Source organism: Lepidochelys olivacea, assembly GCF_965140295.1.
Source record: "Lepidochelys olivacea isolate rLepOli2 genome assembly, chromosome: 3".
NCBI lineage: Eukaryota > Metazoa > Chordata > Testudines > Cheloniidae > Lepidochelys > Lepidochelys olivacea.
The window spans coordinates 115,593,072-115,619,178 of NC_140413.1; the positions used below are offsets into that span (position 1 = coordinate 115,593,072).

The following is a 26,107-nucleotide window of genomic DNA, read 5'->3' on the forward strand; positions in this document are numbered from 1 at the left end:
ATTACTGAAGCTGGGGGTGATACATGTCTCCACTATGCAACTACAACTCCATCAGAATCATATGGATCTGATAACTCTGATGCACAGGAACCAACACTGCTAACATTGGCTGTCTTGCTTTATCCTCAGTGCCACAGCATCTGAAACCAAAGGCATTGAACTAGGGCTGTCAAAGGCACTGCTTACATCCATCTTCCAGGAACTGGAAGAGACAGTTGGAACTGACCCATGTCCTGCAGCTGCAGGGGTTCTATCAGGATCAGATTGCTGTGAGGCATGAGGTTTGGTACTAGCATGGGTGGCTGAACGGTTCATCGACCTTTCTTCCAGAACTGGGGCAGTGGGATCCAACCACACACCTCTTGGTTCAGCCTTGTATCATTCAGGGGCTTGACTGTGGGAGCCGCAGGAACCAAGTCTGGCCCAGATAGGGGCTGCAGCTTCTTGGATCCCTTTGGGATTGACAGAGACCACGGTGCTGAGGCTGACTCTTTAGACCTTTGAACCAAAGTCTGAATGGATCCAAAGGGTCTAGCCTCAAGGGCTTCCTTAAGCAGAAGTTGTTGCAGACAAATCTCTCTGTGCTGATGGGTTCTTGGGGTGAAGGTCTGACAGATTGAACACCGAGAAGGTGAATGGCCTTCTCCTAGACATTTCAAGCAACAAAAATGTGAAAGGAAGAGAAGCTTTCACCAAAAATGGAAAAGAGGGGGTAGGTATATCCGTATCTTTTCAGTGCTTAAAGGGAGCAGGCAGCAAACACTTCAGTACAGGGGGACAGGGGAGAGGAAGCAGGGGCAGCAGCGAGGACTTTGGTATCCATGGACCAGAACAGGCTGAGTGAGTCACCTCCATGATAACTGAGGCAAAACTGTCACATTGGAGACATTTATTGACACAGCATTTCCTACTCACTGCAGAAACTTCACTTAAAATGCATAAATTCTATAGTGTTATATCAAAAGATCAGTTGTCTAGTAGTGCTGAACCTAACTCATGATTTATTCACTAATTTCACAGTTTATTTGAACAGATGTACATTTATACATAACTATATTTATTTAGTAAGACAATTACAGCATTTTCCAGAAATGTACAGAAAATAAAGAGGTGGGAGTAGGAACTTTTTTTGGTTGTGAATATGGTCCGGTCATACTTTTTTCAGATGTTCTTAGCTTCTGCCATGGTCAGAAAACTACTCTGGCAAGTTCAAACATGACCTGCAGAGTAATGAATACAAGTATTAATAAGGATTTGCATAGTACAAGTTCTTTAATACTACAAAAAAGGTAGAGGGTAAACAAAATAATCTGAAAAGGTGGACTGTAGCTGCAAATCAAAAGAAAAGGCTCAGTGATGATACATGAAATAACCAAAACTGAAGACTTATTCCTACACACAGGCTACATAAGCATAAATTATTCCAGGATATTTCAAATCATGCCATGTAAAATATACAGCTGCTTATGTAACCCTGCAACAATGGGTGACTCCTGCATCATAATATTTTTATTATTTAATTTTCTTCTTCAGAGTGATGATTAAAAGCGTGGCAACTGAACACCAAACTCACCTCTATAGTGATGAGTATGACTATCATCCATTCCAAGCGCAGGGCACGTTTTTCATTCAGGTGATTTCGCATCAGGTCGGTCAGCTCCATGCAGTGCTGAAGTTTCTCATTCATTACCTGCAGCAAAAATATATGCTTTCAGTTGAAGAGTCTGCACTTGCAGAAAGCCTGAGTTAAACAAATTCTATTAAATCATTAAGGAAAGCTAACCAAATGCAGAAATTGTCTAACTTAAACATGACTGTTTGGTTCCCAGGCTGACAGAAATTTTTCCCTATGCAAAAGTGTACAGCACAGCCCCTCCCTTGGCTATATGAGGCAATGCCACCTTGACCCTCTCAGTTCATTCACACCGAATGCCCCGCGACTAGACTGATACAGAAGGGATGGGATGGGGGATTGTGGAATACATGTCCGTATCACATCTCGAGGAACCATTTACAGTAAGTAACCGTTTCTTCTTCAAGTAGATGCAGCTATGTATTCAACTTGTGTGACTCAAGCAGTGCGCACCTCAGGAGTTTATCTAAACCAGTGGTGCCCAATCTTATCACACAGAGTGCCACATAAATCTAAGCACAACCTTGTGTGGCTGAACAGATTTCTACATATTTTAATAAGATTTAAAGGCACCTATATTGATTTATATTTTAAGTTCAGCTTGTTTCGTATGTATTTAGATAGAAACAATGTAGGTACGATATTGTCTATTTAAAAACAAAGAAATCAGTGCATAAAACATGTATCAGATGAATTACAGTAAACAGGAAAAAAACCAGTAATGAATTGGCCATTAGTATATTGTGTTGAAGCAGTCCGTGGACCTTATGAAATGCTCTGGTGGACCGTGTAAGGCCATGGGCCATAGGTTGGGAACCCCTGATCTAAACAAAGACTGCAGGACTGCCCAACATTTGCATCTGCTTTGGATGATGTGGTAATGGCAGAATGGTTCGAAAACATATGTATTGATGACCACGTCAGCCTTGCGAATGTCCAATATTGAGACATAGCTTGCGCTCTCGTAGAATGAGCTCGCACCCACTTGATCCTTTTATAGCACCTTTCATCCAAAATCCTCAGAGTCCTTTACAAACACTAATGATTTAAGACTCTCAACATCCCACCATTAGGCAGGTATAACTTCCTTTAGCTCCCCACCATCCCCAATACTATCAGGTCCATCATAGCCAGAAACTTTTAAACAGATTAATAGGTCAAAGATTAAGTAAGCAATAGGCAATGTCTGTGACACATCTTTGGGTTAGTCTACCTGCTGATGCAGTTCAGGGCAGTGCTGAGAACAGTGAACTGAGTGATTTACTGGAGCGAAGTGAGATGTTGCCTTCCAAAACAATTCTGGAGGAAGGGGACTTCTGTAACTTGAGTTTCCCTATCACCGACAATGTATGAATCTAGCCTATTCAGTATTCACACAGTGAAACCTGTCTTGACTTTGTCACTGTCTTTTTACTTAAGCAGCTGTGTAATACAGTTTTGGGTTAAGAAAAGATACCCAGCTCTTCTTCACAGGACTCGTAACACCCTTCTTACCCTTTGGTGTCCATTAAAACTCCTTTTATGTCACAACCAATGCTGTTGGGGGAAAAAAGGTTCCTCAAATGGAAGGTACTTTATATATCCCAAGAATTCAGAGACTTCTAATATTAAAAGGCTCTGATTTAATTTTCTGTTGCATCTCATTCAAGGTTTTTTTTTCCTTCTGTGACAGTCAGTGATTGGGATTAAGAGCCTGTAACTTCCACTGAGATCAACAGTCGCTGACCTCTGGTTCAGGCCATTAAATAGGTAACTTACCCTAAGACCTTGTCTGCAATACAGAGTTTCGTCAACAAAACAGTGGAGGTGCACAAACTACAATGCTCCTTCTGCCAACAAAACACTCCTGCTTAGCCAACAAAATAAAACTACCTCAAAGAGAGGTGTAGAGCTTTTTGTGCCAAAGTTCTATCAACAAAGTGTCAGTGTAGACACTGCGCTTGGTTATGTTGCTGTAAATAGCCTCCAAGAAGTGTCCCACAATGCCCATCCTGACTACTCTGGTCAGCGGTTCAAACTCCGCTGCCCTGCATCCAGGTACACAGGCATCTGTCACTCCCCCTTTAAAGGCACAGGAATTTTTGAAATGTTTGCTCGGCATGGACAGCTCGCATCGCATCTTCCCAGCTGACCATTGCAGCTCCAAGCAGCAAAGGCTCTCCTGTTTGGAGCACACCTGAGTTGTTGGATCTGCTGGCACTATGGGGAGAGGAGGCTGTGCAGTCCCAGCTCCGCTCCAGCTGTAGGAACTTCAATACTTATGGTCAGATTTCTCAGGGCATGCTGAATATGGGATACGAACAGGACAAGCATCAGTGCCGTTCGAAGATAAAGGAACTGAGAGAGGTGTACCAGAAGACAAGGAAGTCAAACCATCATGCTGGTGCTACACCGAAGACCTGCTGCTTCTATAAGGGGCTGGACGCCATCCTCGTTGGCGACCCCACCTCAACCACCAAGAGCCCCGTGGATACTTCGGCGGGGGGAGACAGCAGACGACCACAAGGACAAAGTTGTGGATGAGGAGGTTAAACTGGAAGATGATGTGGAACACATGGCAGAGTCATCCAGTGGCAAGTCAGGACCTCTTTTCCACTCCGAAGGGGTCTAGCCAGTCTCAGTAGTTTGTCTCTGGCTCACATTATGCAGGAGACGAGAGCCCTGGTAAATGACCTGATGCTGCTTGGTTATATGGAGTAGAGCTGTCCTTTGCTTTGTACATTCTAAAAGTGGGTGAAGGGATAGAAATGTAAAAGACTAGCTGGGTTTGCATGTGCTTCCCATTCCCCTATGCAGCTAAGTGGTGTGGCGGAACAGTGTGTTAATGCATACCAAGATTTCACAGGAATCCTCCAGAGAGATCTCTAGGAAACACTCCTGGAGGTACTCGCTAATCCTCTGCCGAAGGTTCCTTGGCAGAGCTGCTTTGTTCCTCCCCACAATTATAGGAAACCTTCCTGCGCCAATTGGCAATCACTTGTGTAGGGATCAAAGCGGCACACAGGTAAGCAGCATAGGGACCAAGTCTGAAGTTGCACGCGTGCAGGAGTTGCACCCCTGTTACCCGCAGGAGGCCAAAAAACAAGAACGCAGGGCATGGAGAGAGACTTTAAAAGAAAATTATAAAACAAGACAGAAAAGAGAGCCAGGAGTGAACTCTAATGGGCCAGGAGGGGATGATGAAAGTGATGGAGGAGCAAACGAAGATGTTGAAGTCCCTAATCATGCTACAAGCAGAATTCATGCATGCTCGATACCCCTGCAGTCAATACAGAACTTCTTTCCATGCCCTCCCAAACTCCTCCCACATATTCCTTGCAACTTCCTAGACCATGTCGGTACCTTGTTCACTCCACCCCTTTGGACAGCTTCCAAAATGATAGCTGGGTTAACACACAGCTACAAGAGGCTACACTGCCCTTCATTGTTATCTCCTTTCCCACTAAGCCTTTTGTGTGTGTTGTTAATTGGTATTTAATAAAAACATACTCTCTGAAAGATAACCAATCTTTATTTGTCTCTTACACACAGTGGCTGCTGCTGGAATTAAGACACAGCTGCAACTTGATCATTTGCTGATTACAAATCACTATCAGGAATCATCAAAATGTTCATGAAAGATGGCAAGTTAGCAAAGCATGGCAGACAGTTGTATACAAGGACACATTACTGGTGCTCATTATCAAAACAGTGCCTCAAAGCCTCCTTGATTCAAATAGGCCCCCCGTTGTACCCCTCTAATAGCCTTGGTAGCTGGCTGCTCAAGATCAGCCACAAGGCGATCCACCTTCGCACTCCACCTCGGGGAAAACTTTTCACCCTGAGCCTTACAAATATTATGGAGCACACAGCAGGTTGCTATGACCCTGGGAATATTTTCCTCACTGAGGTCTAACTTGCCATAAAGATAGCACCAGCATGCTTTTAATCTACCAAAGGCACATTGTATGGTCATTCTGCACCTGCTCAGCCTATTGTTGAAGTGCTCCTTGCTGATGTCCAGGTTTCCAGGGTAAGGCTTTGTGAGCCATGAGAGTAAGGGGTACGCTGCATCTCCCAGGATCACTATGGGCATTCCAACATTCCCCACTGGAATCTTCTGGTCTGGAAATAAAGTCCCTGCTTCCAGCTTTCTGGACAGGACAGTGTTTCTGAAGATGCGTGCGTCATGCACCTTCTCGGATCACCCCACACTGATGTCAGTGAAATGCCCACGGTGATCCACAAGCCCCTGCAATATCACAGAGAAGTACCCCTTCTATTGATGTACTGCATCACAAGATGGTCCAGGGCCAAAATTGAGATCTGTGTGCCATCTATTGTTCCGCTGCAGCTAGGGAATCCCATTGCCGCAAAGTAACCACTCTTTCACGCACATTGCCAAATCACAGTCCTTTGTAGCAGGATGTGATTAATGGCCCCGCATGCTTGCGTTACTGCCACCTTAACAGTGGACTTACCGACTTCAAACTGATTCGCGACCATCTGGTAGCAGTCTGGCGTTACCAGCTTCCACACGGCAATTGCCGCGCCCTTCTCCACCAAGAGGGCAGCTCTCATTTTGGTGTCCTTGTGCCACAGTGCTGGGGCAAGCTCCACATACAGTTCCAGGTAGGAGGCTTTCCAAATCCGAAAGTTCTGCAGCCACTGCTTGTCACCCCAGACCTGTATAATGATGCGATCTTAACACTCAGTGTTTGTTTCCCGAGCCCAAAAGCAATGGTCCACTGTGTGCAGCTGCTCTGTGAATGCCAAAAGTAGTCTGTTCTTTCCATGGCACGCAGCAGGTCAGGCACCTCTGATTCCTGTTCATGATACACTGAATGACCAGCCGCGATTTGTTCATAACAGTGCCCAGAACAGTAGAGAGCAGTGCAGGATCCATCCTTTGAGACAGAGATAGCAGGCACACAGTAAACTGGGGCTGCTGAAAAATGCTGCGAAATGCAATTGGAAGCCCATGGAATAATGGGACGGAAAAAAACTGCATCATGAGATGTTGAGCCCACACCCATGATACACTCTGCCTTTCCACAACTCCTAGATGAAGAAGGTGGCAAGTTGCACAGTGGGATAGCGACCCACAGTGCACCAACTATGGACATGCTCTGCCAATAGAAGGAGCATTGTCTGAATATGCACAAGCAATGTAATTATACCGGTTTTCAATCGTCAGCATAACTTGTGTCGACAAAACTCTGTAGTGTAGACAAGGCCTAAGCAGCATGTTCATTTTACTACAGCTCATTCTACCAATTGATTAAGGTGTCACAGGAACCTTCTTTGGTTTAGCTAAAAAGATTGCTTTGCACCTCAGTGGCCTTTTAACTCCTCTGTTTCTTTAAAACACTTTTACTTGATAAAAAAACCCCAAAAGCAGAAGAAAAAATTTTATTTGCTTCTTTACATATGGTTTGGTATTTTAGAACAAAAGAAAAGCTCTTCCTGTTTAAAACTTTATTTAAAGGCTTACAAAAAATACTCTTTACATGTAAGCCTGAATGATAAAAGTTAGCTGTTTGTCATGGCCAAAAATGGGGAAGTATCATGAATCTGTCACAGAAAAAATGCAAATAAAGAAAAACTTATAGAAGAAGATGCAACTTACAGGCCCCTATTATTTTCTACAAAATATCTTTGTGCAGTAAATAATATTGAACTTTTATTAATTGTTTAAAACCATTAAAAAATCCAGGTTACTCTCTCAATCTCTGCTTCACTGGACAGAGTCAAATTTATAAAAACTCATGGAGTAGTCTTGCTCAGCAGAAGACTAACCAGAGTCTGTCATGGGATAAGAGAGAAGGTCCTCTCATGGATTGGTAACTGGTTAAAAGATAGGAAACAAAGGGTAGGAATAAATGGTCAGTTTTCAGAATGGAGAGACGTAAATAGTGGTGTTACCCAGAGGTCTGTACTGGGACCAGTCCTATTCAACATATTCATAAATGATCTGAAAAAGGGGGTGAACTGTGAGGTGGCAAAATTTGCAGATTATACAAAACTACTCAAGATAGTTAAGTCCCAAGCAGACTGAGAAGAGCTACAAAAGAATCTCTCTAATCTGGGTGACTGGGCAACAAAATGGCAGATGAAATTTAATGTTAATAAATGCCATGTAATGCACATTGGAAAACATAATCCCAACTATACATATAAAATGATAAGGTCTAAATGAGCTGTTACCACTCAAGAAAGATCTTGGAATCATTATGGATAGTTCTCTGAAAACATCCAGTCAATGTTAGGCATCATCAAGAAAGGGATAGATAATAAGACAGAAAAATATCATATTGCCTCTATATAAATCCCTGGTACACCCACATCTTGAATACTGTGTGCAGATGTAGTCACCCAATCTCAAAAACGATATATTGGAATTGGAAAATGTTCAGAAAGGGCAACAAAAATGATTAGGGGTATGGAACGGCTTCCGTATGAGGAGTGATTAATAAGACTAGGACTTTTGAGCCTGGAAAAGAGACGATTAAGGGGGGATATGATAGAGATCTATAAAATCATGACGGGTGTGGAGAAAGTAAATAAGGAAGTGTTATTTACTCCTTCTCATAACACGTGAACTAGGGGTCACCAAATGAAATTAATAGGCAGCAGGTTTAAAACAAACAAAAGGAAGTATTTCTTCACAAAAAGCACAATCAACCTGTGGAACTCTTTGCCAGAGAATGTTGTGAATGCCAAGACTGTAACAGGCTTCAAAAAAGAACTAGATAAATTCATGGAGGATAGGTCCATCAATGGCTATTAGCCAGAATGGGCAGGGATGGTGTCCCTAGCATCCGTTTGCCAGCTAGGAATGGGCAACAGGGGATGGATCACTTGATGATTACCTGTTCTGTTCATTCCCTCTGGGGCATCTGGCATTGGTCACTGTCCGAAGACAGGATACTGGGCTAGATGGACCTTTGGTCTGACCCAATATGGCCGTTCTTATGTAGTTGTTATGGGTGAGGGAGAACCTCCTAAGTGCGAAAAACTTACTTTAACTCTGCGATTAATGCTGAGAAACTGACAGGTTTTGTCATAAAGCTCTTCAAGATTCTCTCTGTCCCAGTAGAAGTCAGGAGTTATCAGCAGGTCTGAACTCAGATTTATACAGTGCCTAAAGAAGGATGGTTATGGTAGTTAAAATTTTTTTTTAGGGAGTTAAAGGTTCAAATATTTATATTGCTATTTCAAAGCAATGATTAAAGTTTATTCAGTTTCCTACCAGTTTCTACAGTGTTTATTTTAAAAACATCAACTGTCACTGTATGAAGTATTTCCCCTTATTCCCTATAGAAAATACAAATCCGAGGACAGGAGATTAATACTAAACAGTAAGAATTGCTTAAATTGGTTGTTCTGAGAATATGGAAAGTCACTAGACCCTCATGAATGAATCACTTTTTGCTATACAGCAATCAGTACAGACAGATGGTTCTGAAATAAACAAACTTATTGTGACAGAATGCTTAGGCCTCAGGTGATGAGCACCAACAACAATAGACTTGAGTGTGAAGCACCTTCCCAGGCCTGTCACAACAGCATCAAAGTTACTTTGTAATATCTCCCACCTCCAGCACAAAACAGATATTGAATGCTGGGACGGTTATCAGGATCACTAACAATAGTTTCCCCCAGCCCACGGGCAACAGGCTCCTCTAGGTGAGGATATGAAATCCAGAGCCTTAGCAGGTAGTGTTCGTATCATAGCTGTGTGTCTTCATAGTCCTTTTTTCCCCTTCCACCTGTTAACTTACTGAATGTAAGTTGTATGGGACATATATAGGAATGTGTATTACAGTCAGACTTACGTGATTTGTGAGAGGGACACAACAAAGGAATCATTTTTATCACAGTAAAACTCCTCATATCTTGACTTAAAAATTGCCAGTTTTGGAGAATCCAACACAACCCCTGCTAAACTGTTCCAATGGCTAATTAGCCATACTGCTCAAAAAGTACACCTTATTTCCAGTCTGAATTTGTCTAGCTTCAACTTCCAGCCACTGGATTGTGTTATACCTTTCTCTGCTAGATTGAAGAGCCCATTATCAAATGTTTGTTCCCCATGTAGATACTTATAAATTGGGTTCAAATTATCCCTTAGCCTTTGCTTCGTTAAACTAAATAGATTGGGCTCCTTGAGATTATCACTATAAGGAATGTTTGCCAATCCTTTAATCATGGGCCACAGAAGTTCTTTCTTTCTGGTGTTGGGACTCTAAGAATCTATTAATATACTTTTTGAAATGATAGGGTGTGAGCCCTTAAAAAAAAGTTTACCGTAAGGCAAAGAGTTCCCCAATTTTCTGCATTACATCAGCATGAGAGAGTTTCACTTTTTTTCTTGATTTTAATATCTGCAGAGAAGTTAGTGATAAATCGTTAGCCAAAGACATTCCATAACTGCTTATTTTATTTAAGCTCGGTTAAAAAAAAAACCATGAATCCTACAACCTGAGCATTGTACCAGTTGTTCAAACTATTCCTTCTAATGTGCACTACTGCACATTTATCAATACTGAATTTCATCTGCTACTCTACTGCCCATTTAGCTTGCATTGTTAGGTCGCTCTGGGGATCCTTAGTCTTCTATAGTCTTGATTTACCTAAATAATTTGGTAACCTGCTGTGTCACATACAACTGGTCAACCTTTTTCTAGATCATTGATCAATATATTAAACACCACCACTCCTAACACAGACCCTTGGAACACCCCTTGTTAAAACTTTTGTCAGGCTGAAAATGGACCACTTATTCCCTTTTATACTGTTTAGTCTCTATTCAGTTTCTAACATATGATAGAACTTTCTCTCTTATCCTGTAACTACTGAGCTTTCTTAATTTCTTCTTTTGAGAGGCTTAAAAAAAGTGAATAAATTGTTTTTAAAGAGACTGGCTAAGGCTTTCCACCCCTTTCCCCAGAGAAAGAAGTCACTGAGTTGTGCTTTCAATGCTGTGGTTTCTACATAAGTGATATGGGACATTGCAATCTTGATTTAATTAAAATATCAGGAAAACTCTTTACTTGAGTTATTCACATTTGAGATTTTAATCAAGTTCATGATGATTTAGATTTTGATTTAGATCAGGGATGCTGCACTATTCTCTGACCGAATTTTGAAAAGGTAGATACTTTATTGTACATGCACATGCATGTTCTAGCAAGTGCACCTGTGTGAAAACATTTTTGCATGCAGACAATCACCTCCCTTTAAAAAAGGTTTTAAACATCTTTCCTTATTCCACCCAGTGCAGATGCTCTGAGCTTCTATACCTGCTTTGGCTTTACAGTCAAATCTATTAGCCATTCAAATGCTTTCCCAATATCTCTTTCCTGATAAAATTAATTCTTTACAAAGAATTTAAAAAAAAAAAACCCAAGTACACAGAAATTTCACCTCAGGAATTGACTGGATAGATTCCACAAAATTATCCAAGGATGATTCCCAAATGGCCAGTTTTACTGCAACAAAAAATTAACAAAATAGCACATTACATCTCATGTGTTGTCTCAGATTTCAAGTAACCATAAAATACAGTGCCTATCTGCCAATGTTTCAAGATTCCATTAAACTCTATGTGCGCCAAGCACAAACTGCTGCTATCTTCTAGTTCATCTAATACTAGAAGAGTATTTAGGGCTGGGGAAGGGAAAAGATGTAAACTAAAAAAAAAAAAATGTTTCCTCAAGCATGTTGTTTTAAAAGATTTACCTGTGATTGAAGTAGGGCTCCAATTTACAAAACACAAGTTAAAAACTATGAGAGTAATCCTCCCATTTAGCCTCTAGCAACTTATGTGCATACCTCACTTTCATGAATGAGAGTAACCCATGTGAAAACAGCAGGTACCCACATGGAAAACAGACATTCACCATTTGATACATATATAAAGTTTGCTTAAGGTCATCTTCTCCCTCCATCCCTGTTATTGTATATGTCCAAATTTGTGATGGCATTTCACAATCTTAAGTAAAATTGGAAACTACATAAAGTATTAGCTTACCAGAAAGGCAAAGAGCATTTGAAAAGGCAAATTTCTGCAGAATTACTTCATCAATATCCAGGTCAGAATTTAACAAGATTTCTCCTCTGTGGAGCTTTGACTGGCCTCTGTAAAAATAGGATTGAGACATATTCATTGACTAAGTCACCTCTAAAATGAAGAGTCAGGGTAGAATCCTTTACACAAGGAAATTCCTCATGCATCTTTTTAAAATTTAAAAACATGGAGCAGTGTATATGACTGCTCCATCTTACTTCCTTGCATTTTGCTCTCAGTCACGATTAAAGCGAGAGAAAACCCACCAGGAGCCCTTTCTTCAACCTCTACACCAGCAACTCCTCTGCAAAAACCTAATATTAGTATCTTCTACAACAACTGCAACACTACTGAGAAAATTCAGAGAAACAGCAGGACTATGGACTTCTCTTTCCCACTCACTTCTCCTCCCCTCTTGTGCTCTCTCTTTCTACTTCACTGTTCTTGTTTTATCTCTCCTACTCTGTTCTGTCACTCTATTTCCGCTCCTTTCCCTTCTTGAATTGTGATACTCTTCCCCAACAGCTCTCTTCAGTGTGTCAGCAGCAAAGTAGAAGTCATGAGTCCTGCAAGTTTCAAGGTGCCTTGCATAAGTCCCACCTCAGAGTCTGCGAAGCATCCGAAATGTAAAGTACAAATGCTGGTGAAGGAGAAGCTAAAAACAATGGAGCAATTCAATAGTTACAGATTCCATAATTTACAATACATTCAGTTTTCCATTGGCTATGAAACTGACCATCTTATGTAGCAGCATTGTACTACAAATGACTAAATACAATGTATTCTATGAAATAGCAATGATTTGCAATGAAAAATCTTTCTGAACAAGAACTTTAGCTTATCATGATCTCAAGATATGATTTAACAAGCAACCAAGTCAAGAAAGGTCACACATCTTCTTCCATAATATGCCACTTTTACCCCTATTAGAAACTGTTATGTTTTCAGTGTACTTCAATGTAGCTAAGAAGGCAAGGTACTCCTTGTGATGACCATTCTGTATCAGAGCTGTCTCAATATGCACCTTTCCTTTATATCTGCCCTCATGAGGTGTGAGTTTTTCCATTTGAGACTGCTGAAGAGCGCTTACAATTATGAAGCCATGGAGATTACTCTGCTACTTTAGTGAGATCAGTAAATAATCAAGATCACAAGTAATGCTGCAAAGCCATATTTTTCAAGAAAACATTAATGCATACTCCATTAAGACCGATGTATTTAGTGTTTGTAGCCCATATTACTGACCCCTCAAAACACTTATCTTACTCCTTTGGAGGAGAGGTAGGGAAGGAATGTTTTTGGGTAAAGGATGCATAAAAATTCTTACTCTCCTCTCCTGTAGTTAATTTCTTCATTCTCCCAGTGAACCAGTGCAACTTCATAAGGCTGAATTTCATGCCGCTCCAGCACTTGCATTATTTTCTTCATCTAGAAAAAAAGACAATTGCACATTATTAAAATGGTTAGCAAATACTACACAACTGCCCCACATAAGTCTTCAAATATCTAATACATAAAATTAAAGCTGTACGCTGATGCTTATTTAAATAATGTTAAAGGTGTGGTGAAAATACCTTCTTGCATTAGGATAAAGTAACCATTTTAATTTTATTTTACATCCCATTCAGAAAATCTTCCATAGTACAAGACTTTCTGACACTGTACATTTTAGAACAGAAATTCTAAACTAATTTGGCCAAAAGATTGTGCCATCTAGGCACTTATACTATACTCACTGCTAGGGTGCCCATGTTTTAAACACTTATCTCTTCAACATAAGGAGAATAGTGGATCTTTCAATGCAAAATTTTAGCTTAATCAATTTCTAATAAAGCAGTTTCCAAAGACAGGTACTTTAAAATCAGTTCGATCCCACACAAGACTATAATTTTCTCTGCGGTGTTAGCTTTCTTCGTTGCTTTCATAATATTTATTGACAATATACATGATGCTATAAGAGTCATTGCCATATGTTTTTATGAAGGGCTGCAATTTCTGAAATATTGCCGTATCATTTTGAATTAAATACTGACGTGTATAAGGCAGCGGTTCCCAAACTTGATCCGCTGCTAGTGCAGGGAAAAGCCCCTGGCGGGCTGGGCTGGTTTGTTTACCTGCTGCCTCCGCATGTTTGGCCGATCGTGGCTCCCAGTGGCTGCGGTTCACTGCTTCTGGCCAATGGGAGCTGCTGGAAGCGGTGCAGGCCGAGGGACGTACTGGCTGCCACTTCCAGCAGCTCCCATTGGCCTGGAGCAGTGAACCGCGGCCACTGGGAGCCACGATCGGCCGAACCTGCGGATGTGGCAGGTAAACAAACCGGACCAGCCCACTAGGGGCTTTCCTTGCACAAGCAGTGGAACAAGTTTGGGAACCACTGGTCTAAGGTCTGCCAAGTATTCCAAGAATTACTGCTAAAAAGGTAGAGAAATTCTGATTTGTATTGCTGAGATAAAGTATTTTTCATTTTTATAGCAGTCATAATATCTACGGCTGTGATCTCACAAGATCCTGTAGGCCAAGCAGGATCAGGCCTGATCAGCATTTGTATAGACCTGTGAGGAGAATCCACAGTGCTATAGGACTTTGAATATTAGTGATTCAGTAGGCAGCACACCTTCCCCTTAGAAACTACTGAATACTTGGGCCATGAAACACTCTGCTGCTGAACTTAACGGCCTTTATTTGTTTAGCTAGGAAATCATAGGCTTGTTATTTGCTGAAGCTACTGTCATTTACATGAGAACAAAAATCCAGGTTCTAGCTGAGACAATCATTAAACTTTCATAGCACTATACTCAAAAAGTAGGGCTGCTAGCCTTCAATGGCATTTTGGGATGTATAAGTAGGGGCATAGCGAGCAGATCGAGGGACGTGATCGTCCCCCTCTATTCGACATTGGTGAGGCCTCACCTGGAGTACTGTGTCCAGTTTTGGGCCCCACACTACAAGAAGGATGTGGATAAATTGGAGAGAGTCCAGCGAAGGGCAACAAAAATGATTAGGGGTCTGGAACACATGACTTATGAGGAGAGGCTGAGGGAACTGGGATTGTTTAGTCTGCAGAAGAGAAGAATGAGGGGGGATTTGATAGCTGCTTTCAACTACCTGAGAGGTGGTTCCAGAGAGGATAGTTCTAGACTATTCTCAGTGGTAGAAGAGGACAGGACAAGGAGTAATGGTCTCAAGTTGCAGTGGGGGAGGTTTAGGTTGGATATTAGGAAAAACTTTTTCACTAGGAGGGTGGTGAAACACTGGAATGCGTTACCTAGGGAGGTGGTAGAATCTCCTTCCTTAGAAGTTTTTAAGGTCAGGCTTGACAAAGCCCTGGCTGGGATGATTTAATTGGGGATTGGTCCTGCTTTGAGCAGGGGGTTGAACCAGATGACCTCCTGAGGTCCCTTCCAACCCTGATATTCTATGATTCTATGATTCATTCTCTGGCCATTCCTATTTGGGTAATTCCTGTCTGCCTAGCTAAATGCCGCGTGCAGTTTACAAATTAATGCAGTTTTCCTTTTCATTTCCTTCATTGATGCAGTTTTCCTCTTAATTTTCTTCATTTCATTTCCAGCTGTCATGCATCATTGCTGTATGCCAGAGGTTGGCAACCTATGGCACGTGTGCCAAAGATAGCATGCTGCTGTCCGCCGGGTCCCAGCCGCTGGCCCCAATCAGCCCACTGCCGAACCCAGGACGGCAGTGGGCTGAGCGGGGCCAGTGGCCGGGACCCCGGCAGGCAGCAGCGTGCCATTAAAAATCCTGCCCGCCCCAGCCCGCTCTTCTCTGGCCCACCCCCATCACGCGGGGGCAGGGTGAAGAAGCTTGGTCCTGGCAGCTGCTGCTGCAGGGCAGGCAAGCTCCCCCTCCCCTGCCATGCTGGGTTCCTGCCCCTCCTCCTCTCTCTCCCTGCTGCCGATCAGCTGATGGCCCTTGAGAGGAGGGGAAGAAGCGGCAGGGGAGGAGGTGGAGAAGAGGTGGGGACAGGGCCTTTGGGAAGGGGGAGTGGAATCAGGGCATATCCCCTCCAGCCCCCTGCTGTGAGCCGCTCTGGGCAGGGGGTTGGGAGCACCCCCACGACCCTAGCCCACACCCTCTGCCCTGACCCCTACACCCCCCCGTACCCCAGCCCCCTGTCCTGACCCCTGCACCCCCCACACACTCCCAGCCCTCTGCACTGACCCCTGTACCCCGCCACAACCCAAGCCCTGACTCCAGCACCACCCTCACATGCCCCCAGCCCTCTGCCCTGACTCCTGCAACCTCCCACATACCCAGCCCCCCCATGCCCTGATTTTTGCACCCCCCACATTCCCACCCCCACCCTGAGCACCAAACGGGATCTCCTGCACCCCCCCTCCCACATTCCCACCTGCACCCCTCACACCAAATGGGAGCTGCCCAGGTAAGCACTCTACACCCAAACCTCCTGCCCCAACTCTGAGCTCCCTCCCTCATTCTAACTCCTGGCCAAACCCTGTGCTCAGTGCACTCCCACCCTCAGCCTGCTCCTTCAGCCCCAGCCCTATGCTCAGTGCACTCCCACTCTCAGCTCAGTGCAGAGAGAGAGGAAGAGAACGGGCTAGAACCAGGGAGAAGGAGGTACCCACTCTATGTGGGCAGGGCTGGAATCCCAGACCGGCAGCGGGCTGAGCGGGGTCCTGGCTGGCAGGGGCCGGGGGACGAAACCCCACACCGGCAGTGGGCTGAGCTGCTGGGGTCCCAGCTGCCAGCCCTGCTCAGCCCGCTGCTGGTCTGGGGTTCTGGCTGCCGGCCCCTTGCCAGCTGGAGTCCCGGCCGCAGGCCCCGCTCAGCCTGCTGCCGGCCTAGGTGAACGGACCGCAGGCTGGCAACGGGCTGAGCGGGCCGGTAGCATAAGATCAGCATTTTAATTTAATTTTAAATTAAATTGAAAGCTTCTTAAACATTTCGAAAACCTTATTTACTTTACATTCGACAATAGTTTAGTTATATAATATATAGACTTATAGAGGGAGACCTTCTAAAAAACGTTAAAACGTATTACTGGCACATGAAACCTTAAATTAAAATGAATAAATGAAGACTCGGCACACCACTTCTGAAAGGTTGCCGACCCCTGCTCTATGCTGTTGTGTTCCATCCCAGAAGTGGCTACACTTCACTGGCAGATTGCTTGTATCTATTTGGGGTCTGATCCAAAGCCCACTGAAGTCAACAGAAAGATTCCCATTGACTTAAAGGGTATGTCCACATTGCAGCTGGGAGTGAGCTTTCTAGCATGCTAGCACAGCTTCAGTTAGCATGCTAAAAATAGAGCGAACATTGCAGCTCAGGCCAGAGCTTGGGCTCGCAAGGTTTGGCTCAGGCCCATAATGATTTCACACAAGTACTGTAACTACAAACTACTCTGTACATACATGGAAGAAACTTTGTTGGGATCTTTGTTTACCCTCTGGATAAAAGGCATTACATAAATGTAAGACTCTGTAGGCTTGGACACAAAACATTCCAAGTACACTCAGAGAACATTTCCTCTGGATACTTTCAGCACACGACACTCCTGAAAGATTTGTTGCTGTCACTTGTATGTTGGGATCTGCAGATGTATTTTCTTTTGTTTCTTCTGAAGAATAACTGAATAATGCTTCTTATTATTTTTATGGTAGACTCGCACTTCCACCACAACCACTTGATACGCATCAAATACAGAGACAAAAGAATGGTTTGATCATGTTTTCTCTAACTCGTACTCCCTGCTTCAGGAAGACATAATTTAGTGTGTTCTTTTAGCTACCCTCATAGGTTAGGTGTAAACATGGGACTTAGCTACATTTTGCATTTTCTATGCTGCTCCTTGAATAAGTACAGTTAGGAGGATATTTATTTTTCTTCTGTCAGTCTCACATGATAAAGGTTTCAGATTCTGGATCCAAAGCAAGACTTTGTACACTGTGCTCATTATAACATTTATTCATGACAAGCTAAATTGATATTTCTATTCATCGCCCTTTTAATTTTTGATAACTTTTTGATAAATGTTACTTTGGGGTTGCGCCTGTCATAAAACAGTAACGCCATCTTTACACTGAGATTGAATAAAAAATCTGAGCTAACCTGGCTCACCACCTGTTACAGGCTGGCTGGCCCTTTAAATCAAGCTGGGCTTAGCCTCACTTGTGACCTACCAGTTTACCCTCAACTGACAGTGATAACAACTTAATGATAATTAGTGATCTCAGCTGCAGAGAATTATATGGGACTTCTTAAATAGAGCTGGGAATTCAGCCTAGAGGGAGAGATTGCAGAGGAGGAAGGACAATTCCACAGGAAAAGCCCAGCAAGTTGGGACTAGCTGTGGCTTGTGAGCTGAGCCACAGAGTAAGCAAACTCCTGTGGTAAGCCTCTGGAACAAGGAGCCAGTCCTGGGGCTGGTGTTCTAGAAGAGATCCACAGGAACAGAGTAGGCACCCCTGTCCTGACCCCTGCACCCCCCACACACTCCCAGTCCTCTGCACTGACCCCTGTACCCCGCCACAACCCAAGCCCTGACTCCAGCACCACCCTCACATAGGGAGAAGATAGGGATCTCCCAGCTACTTGTAGCCCCTAAGTGAAGCTGCCAGTGTCCCTCGGGAAGGGAAGCAGTGGGGGAAATCTGGCTGGGGAGGAACTAAGACAAAAGAGATGTTTTGCAGGGGCTAGGAGTAGGGACCAAGAAACAGAGGACTTCAGTGGAGCCTGAGAGGGGCAGAAGAACTGTAAGTTTGGGTATTTGTTGTGGACTTTCAGTTGGACTTCTTGTTACCTCAGAAGGGGAGTGAACTTCTATAACCTGGCCATTCGGCTAAATCACATAAAAGACCCAGACGGACAAGCCATCAGGAGGAAGTAACCAGAAGAAGGGGTGCCTGAAACTAGGGCCCCAACAATGCTGCAAGGACACACAAGGTGGAGCTATTTCAAGGTGAGGACATGCTATAACATCACGTCCCAAGCTGAATGGGAAAAAAAACTACACTTTTCCCCTCATAAGAATATTTTCCTGTCTCTTTTATGTTTTTAACTCAAATGACTGAAAGAGTGAACTTTAAACTTGGCATGATGGAAATCCTTCTTGAGGAAGAACAATCAAACTAAGTTTGGGGGGGATAGGATAACTTTTAAAGTTAAAAGATTTACTCCTAATCTAAGGGTGTGTTTTTGTTGTTGCACAACAAAGATACTGCATGCACTCTGGAACACATCATTGCTAAAGTGCAGTCATTGTTTTGCAATGGCATTTCTGTAAAGTGCAACAGTATGAGTGTTTAGAGAAACAAAAGGATTTAAACTTGTGGCAGGCAAAGTGATATGAACTGTGTTCTGCACCAAATCAGTTACAGCTCATGCAATCTCCCCAAATCCATAGCTAATGTATATCTATCTTGGGCTCTGGCTACACTAGAGACATTACAGTGGCACAGCTGTACTGATGCAGCTGCGCTGCAGTAAGATTTCTCTTGTAGCCACTGTATGCTGATGGGAGAGACTTCTCCCATCGACAGATTTAAACCACCTCCAATGAGTGGTGGTAGCTATGTCAGCGGGAGAAGCTCTCCCATCGACATAGTGATGTGCACACTATCACTTATGCCAGTGAAACTTATGTCACTTGGGATGGGGGAGGTGTATTTTTTTTTTACACCCTGAGTGATATAAGTTTTGCTGATGTAAGTGATCGTGTACACATGGTCTTAGTAATTACTAACTTTATTCTGCTTCACTTGTGCATTTCTTTTGAGCAACGTGTTTTGTCTCCGAGTCATGTGGTGCAGAAATGGGGCAACTATCATTTTCTTTTTATGGTACCCCAGCCATCTACTGCTGCAGTGGACACTAATGTGAAGATCATATTTTTAACCTTTAAAAATGAAGCAGATTCAGCCAACGAATCTTCATGTTGAGTACTGTCTTTAAGTCTGCAACCTTGATTTAACTATTTTCTTGACTTACAAAAACAAACTGCTATTTTAAGTCTGGCTTCTTCAAAAGCTAATGCTTTTGGGTTAAGTTTATAGACCCCAACTCAAGGGAAAACTGAGCAACTGTCTCAACCTCTTCCCTCATTTGCCAGCCTAGTAGTTCTACTAGATCAACTAGCAGTTCAAGTTCCAGATGGCATACAGATCATTAGGTATGCTACCAATTTGATACTGTTTGTTGAGAGACTTAGAACTTAAGATCAAGAGAGAATTTTAGCTTGTACCTGAAATCTCAGAAAGATTTTGTACTAGAATACTGGAACGTGAAAACAGATTCTTTAATAAGAATGTTTATTACCTACTGAAGCTATATAATTTGATTGTGGAGAGCAGTTTAAATGTTGGCTAATCAGGAAACTAAACCACAACAAACAAAAACCAAACCACCCAGTCTTTTAGTACGAAGCTGCATCTGGAGTGAAATCTGTGATAGGTCTTTTGAAGTCTATATGGTCTTCTATTGCTTTCAGCAGAAGATGTTGCAGTGAACTGAAGAGCAACGATCCTTTTTGTCAGATCTTTGAAAATGTAGTGTGCAATCTGGAATAAGTAGAACTAGAATTGATCAGTACCAGTACCTTGATTGCAGATAAAGTAAATAATCCATACCATTATCCTCACTCTTTGACATGAAAACTTGTCTGTTTATAGTTAAGAATTTTGAGGACATGGACCTTATTTACAATGGCCTTAAAATTGAGGATTTTTTTAAAAACAAAAATCCTCAAACATGCTTTTAATTTGACTGTGGCCAAATGGGAATCTAAACACTGTTTGGGTGGATGCTATAGTTGAGCCAAATCATCTTAAAGTAGTTCTAAAAGTGTTTAACTTATGTCTTTACCTTTATTAGAACATCATGGTTTTAACCCTGTTTGGCCCTATCAGTACTGGCCAGTCAAAGTGTGTTAGAATTCTGTTTGGCAAGAGTTTAAATCTATGCCTATCCCAAGCTGTGAACTGTGGGTAGCTGGAGCCCAGAAAGTCTAAAAACATTGATTCACTCAAAGAAGAACATTGATTTTAGTTTTAAGCTTGTGCAATGACTTGTACACCAAAACAAGTTTCTTTCCCCCTTCTACTGGCAGCTCTATTAAAAACACAAATAACACATAGAAATTTAGCAACAGACAGCTTATATATTCGCATCTGAGCAAAGGTTTACAGCAATACCATGCTAGATGCAGTGCTTCTACTTTCTTCAAGGTTTTCTCAGCTTTGAAACCACTACAATAGTCTCTGATTTGGCTAAATATGGCAGTCAGTGAAATGTCTTCTGTTTTATTCAAGTGTATCCACCACTAGTGAAGCAAGTGTTGAGCAAATGGAACACTGTTCAAAGCCTCAATTGAATGTAACAGCCTAGATGTAAAATCTTCCTTGTAGACTTTTCAAGAGAAATCAAGAGGCAGGTGCTGAATCATTCGTGGAAAATTAAAGACCGTACAAGGGACTAAGCAAAACTTCCAACAACCTCCAAGGACCCTGTGTAATATTTAAGGTGCCCTTCAGTTATACTGGTATAAAGGCACTTCTACTGGTGTAGATTATTCCAGTAGAATAAGGGAAATAAAATACATGAGTAGGTGGCACCTAGTGTAACTGCATTTCATACTAGGGGTTGTGCAAGTATAACTAGTTTGGTTTAACAAAACAAAACAAAAAAACCCCAAACCCCTAACCGAGTTACACCAATACAAAAAGTGTGTGCAGACCAGACGTTATATCTGCTTCTCTATTATCCTGACCCTTGTGTAGTTTTAAAAAAAAAAACTAGTGAATAGTGAATTAGAAGTAGGTATAAAATGCTCCCATTCTGCTCTGTTGATATTTTACATCCACTTTGTACTGGTGTAAATAACTACAAGGTGCACAGCAACAAAGAATCAGTTCCACTGTACCCAATTCCGGCTGCAGGGGAAGCTTCAGTTAGTACATGGCCAGGATATGGGATCTGCAGTGATTGCAAGAGATGAGGGACCTCTGGTCTAAGATGACACATCCAACAGCACAGTGCCCCAAAATATCATCCAGGTGCAGTTCAGTATTGAAAGAGGGAAAAGTATCACATGCTGAATAATCATCTAGAGGTTCCTTGTTGTTACACTGCTATACTGACCTGACTTGACTCCAGTTAATTCATGAGACTTGACTGGCTTTCAGCACTAGGTGGCATGGTCTGCATGGTATCTTAGAGCTTCTACTTTGCTATAACTGGGATATTATTTTCTAACAGTAGCACTGTGGAAGACCTGTCCACCTTATGCAAGCAGGCAGGATATGAAGATTACACAAGAGCAATCCACACTTGTCTGATACAGCCCCAAGTGGCTGCCTTCACTGAGGAGAATAATTTAATCCTGCCCTCACCTCCACAGGTCACCTATGCAAAACCCATCTGCTCAGGCTTTGCAGGAATTTCACCTTAATCAGCTTTGATATTTAAATAATACAGCTTCTTTTTCTACTTACAGTTTTCTCTTCCACATTCCAAAACACAACAGACCCTTCCCTGTGTTAACAGAACATAAGGATGCATTAGGCTTGAGGGTCAGATTACATTGTTTTGTACCTAAAAGTGCTTTAATGCTACAGTCACATTGTCAGGAATTGCCTCTGCACAAAGTGAATCAAGAAAATTTACAATGCTTATTCTTCATATGAGCCCCATAAAAATATGCTGTTAATCATGCTTTAATTTTAATACAAAAAATACCCAAATATAGTTTTAAAGTCAGAATTATTTAATTATTTAACATGTAAGTGGTTGCATCGTGTTTCCTGGATCTCCAGAAGGAAACACTCTCTTGTTTTTGTTTTTTTTTAACATAATTAAAATAAAATACATGTGAGATATGGCAATTTCCTGCAATAGCCTGGACTCACTTTAATTCAAAGAAGTTTAACTTATTTAAGTTTCAGTATCTTACATGTTCATTGTATTAAAAATAAAAATGTGTAGCATTATTGGGGGATTGTTTGTAATGCCCTAGGGGGGAGACATGATTAACATAAACCGTGGGAAGTTTTATTTGCGTCAAAGGACTATTTGAACCAACAGGCTGGACAAGAATGAATTTTAAAATTGTGGGTTTCCCAGGAAATCTCTAGGGGAAGGTGTATGCAAATGTACCTCTCCAGTTGTGCAACAACTCAGCCTTTTGAAGCTTCACCCTGAGAAGGGGACTTTTGTCTGCTCATTACCTGTTACATGAGGACAAGATCAGAGGCCTAACAATGAGGAACTCAGATTCACGGGGTGCTTGTTCTGCACTAACAGCTGTTATTAACTTGTAACCACAGAAAACCCCTTGGTGGGGATGAGAGGGCTGCCAGTCACCTGCCAGAGTCCCTGTTGGAGTTGGGAGGATCTCTGGTAAACTAATTAGCATGTGTACACATTTATAGCCTCTGAGGAGAAGCAAAGCTTGTCTGCTAAGCCAGTCTGACTTTCACACTGTAGAAAAACATGGGGCTCTACCCAAGTGAGGTGACTGCTTGAGGAGCCTGAAGCCTAGAAAGGGTACCCTTGCCAGACTACGAGAAGAAAATTCAGGTGCAGTTGCCCTGAACTCTGACAAAGTAGCTTGCTACATCCCCATGTATCATATGTGCCAGGCTTGGTTTGCAACTTACCTGAAGAAAAAAATCATACCAAGATCATATTCTTTTGCAGCATTTTCTGTGCCAATCACCAAAACATTTGCTGCATCTAGTTTAAAAATAAGAGGAAGGGAATAACACTTTAGGAGGCACAACAGTTTCAGTATTTTATACTTGTTAAACATTTATAACTAACTCCAGTTTTAGTCCAAAATAAAGTACTACATATTTTCCAAAATAAAAGTACTACATATTTTTTTTAAAATAGAAATGCTTTCAAGGAGGGAGTATAAGAAGCAATTACAATACATAGAATTGCATGGCTTCTCAAAAATGCACATTCATTCCCGATTTTGATTTTTGCATTCCACTAGCCCAGTTCCCTTAAATTTTTAGTGAAATATAGTACTCATGAAGAATATAGGACACAGGATGGAATTGATGGCAGCGGACAACAAATGAAAAATAGGAATGGGAGTGAGGTCATAGGTGTAAACAAGGGAATCGGACAGGGGATATCAAGTAGAGAACCCTGGAAAGTAAACACTGCTCTATGAAGGAGACCCAGGAGTCAGTAGATACCACCCAGAGGAATTCTGACTGATGTGTGAGGAACAATGGTGTGCCCCACAGTTGCAGACAACCTCCCTGTTGCGCTTGCCAGCCAGGAGACTGAAATCCTCTTTGTCCATACAGCAAAATCCAGGTCTACACTAAGTTTTGCCAGCATAGTTATGTTGGTTAGGAGTGTGAAAAATCATACCCCATAACAGACATAGCCATGCTGCCAAAAGCCCTAGTGTTGATGCAGTTTTACCAGCAAAAAGAGCGTTTTTGCTGCTATGGTTTATTTCATTTGGGGAATTGGGATAAGCTGTGAGGGGTTGCTGGTGTAACTATACCAGCAAACCCTTTTTAGTGCAGACAAGGCTTAAGATAGCAGTCAAATGTGCATCAACCCCAATGTGACCGAATCACTTCTAGGGCTGGGGTGAAGTGTTAAATTCAGGGTCTGTGCCCATTCAGTCCTTTGCCTTATTGCAAACTTACTTGGCAAACAAGTATCTATTAAGGCTACTTGAGGTGGTGACTGTGATGTGGATTCATTTCCAATGGAAACTGAATTGACACCGGCCACTTAAAAGCCATGACTTTTATCCACTAAGGCAGTACAGAATTGGGAAAGTTGATGAAGTGAACTGTAGCTCACAAAAGCTTATGCTCAAATAAATTGGTTAGTCTCTAAGGTGCCACAAGTACTCCTTTTCTTTTTGTTGTAGTGGTTGATCAAATGCTCAAAATGATCAAAAGTCTCAAATGCTATGCAAAACTATTACAACATCATCAGTGTTCTCTGATGGAAGAGAGCACTTGTCAGCATATCCCTTCATTTTCCCATGTTAAAATATCACAGCCCAGTTATTTCATCTGTATTTGTTATACTTTCCATCATGGTTAAAATACATTTGACATAGAATGAATTACATAACATGTAATATCATGGTATAAAGTGGGCACAAATCCCATTACATTTAATGGGAGTTTTGTCCACTTATAGCATGCCAGAATTGTGTCCACTGTGGTTACCAGAGAACTGCATGAACAGAATGAGAGAGAAAAGTTGAAGAATCATTTAGTAATAAATTACTAATTAGGCAGGCATTTCAAAAGTTTATACCTAATTAGGATAAGCCACAACTTCCCATCTCCATATCCCACCAAATACTACTTTTCCTCATGTCTGTGGCCTTCTAGGAAAATCTGTGGTACTCTGTTACTTACCACCTTAGAAATACTATAGTGACAATCAGCATGGATTTGTCAAGAACAAATCATGTCAAACCAACCTAATAGCTTTCTTTGAAAGGGTAACAAGCTTTGTGAATGGGGGGAAACAGTAGGTGTGGTATATCTTGACTTTAGTAAGACTTTTGATATGGTCTTGCATGACCCTCTCATAAACAAACAAAGAAAATACAACCTAGACGAAGCTACTATAAGGTGGGTGCATAACTGGTTGCAAAACTGTTCCCAGAGTAGTTATCAGTGGTACACAGTCAAGCTGGAAGGGCATATTGAGTGGGGTCCCACAGGGATCGTCCTGGGTCTGGTTCTGTTCCATGTCTTTGTCAACTATTTCAATAATGGCATAGACAATATGCTTATAAAGTTTGCAGATGATACCAAGCTAGGTGGGGTTGTAAGTGCATTGAAGGGCAGGATTAAAATTCAAAATGATTTGGAAAAACTGAATAGTCTGAAGTAAATAGGCTGAAATTTTTAATAAGAACAAATGCAAAGTACTCCACTTAAGAAGGATCAATCAATTGCACACATACAAAATGGGAAATGACTGCCTTGGAAGGAGTACTGCAGAAAGAGATCTGGAGGTCACAGTGGATCACAAGCTAAACAGGAGTCAACAGTGTAACACTATTGCAAAACATCATTCTGGGATATATTAGCAGGAGTGTTGTAAGCAAGACACAAGAAGTAATTTTTCCACTCTACTCCAGCTGAGGTCTTATCAGCACAGAGTATTGTGTCCAGCTCTGGGAGTCACATTTCAGGAAAGGTGTGACAAATTGGAGAAAGTCCAGAGGAGAACAACAAAAATGATTAAAGGTCTCGAAAACATGACTGATGAGGAAAGACTGACAAAACTGGTTTTGTTTGATCTGGAGAAGAGAAGACTGAGGGGAGACACCATAAGTTTTCCAGTACATAAAAGGTTGGTACAAGGAGGAGGGAGAAAAATTTTTCTCCTTAACCTGTGAGGACAGGACAAGAAGCAATATGCTTAAATTGCAGCATGGGAGG

The 26,107-nt window shown here is 42.1% G+C and overlaps 1 protein-coding gene across 9 annotated transcripts in view; it reads right to left on the bottom strand.

The window, feature by feature from the left end:
• Nucleotides 1-904: 904 nt before the first annotated feature.
• RMND1 (required for meiotic nuclear division 1 homolog) overlaps nucleotides 905-26,107 on the bottom strand; it is a 51,944-nt gene continuing 26,741 nt past the window's right edge. For 5 of the 9 annotated variants that reach the window (XM_084622158.1, XM_084622159.1, XM_084622162.1 and 2 more), the window contains exons 4-12: nucleotides 23,321-23,396; nucleotides 22,157-22,196; nucleotides 13,012-13,112; nucleotides 11,649-11,755; nucleotides 11,042-11,106; nucleotides 9,923-9,999; nucleotides 8,636-8,756; nucleotides 1,574-1,690; nucleotides 913-1,220 (exon numbers count right to left, since the gene is read on the bottom strand). In XM_084622158.1, the coding sequence (XP_084478284.1) occupies nucleotides 1,188-1,220; nucleotides 1,574-1,690; nucleotides 8,636-8,756; nucleotides 9,923-9,999; nucleotides 11,042-11,106; nucleotides 11,649-11,755; nucleotides 13,012-13,112; nucleotides 22,157-22,196; nucleotides 23,321-23,396 (737 nt within the window). In that variant the 3' untranslated portion in view covers nucleotides 913-1,187. Of the gene's footprint in view, nucleotides 1,221-1,573; nucleotides 1,691-8,635; nucleotides 8,757-9,922; nucleotides 10,000-11,041; nucleotides 11,107-11,648; nucleotides 11,756-13,011; nucleotides 13,113-22,156; nucleotides 22,197-23,320; nucleotides 23,397-26,107 lie in introns of all 9 variants that reach the window. The other 4 variants (XM_084622157.1, XM_084622165.1, XM_084622164.1 and 1 more) reach the window with 4 other exon arrangements.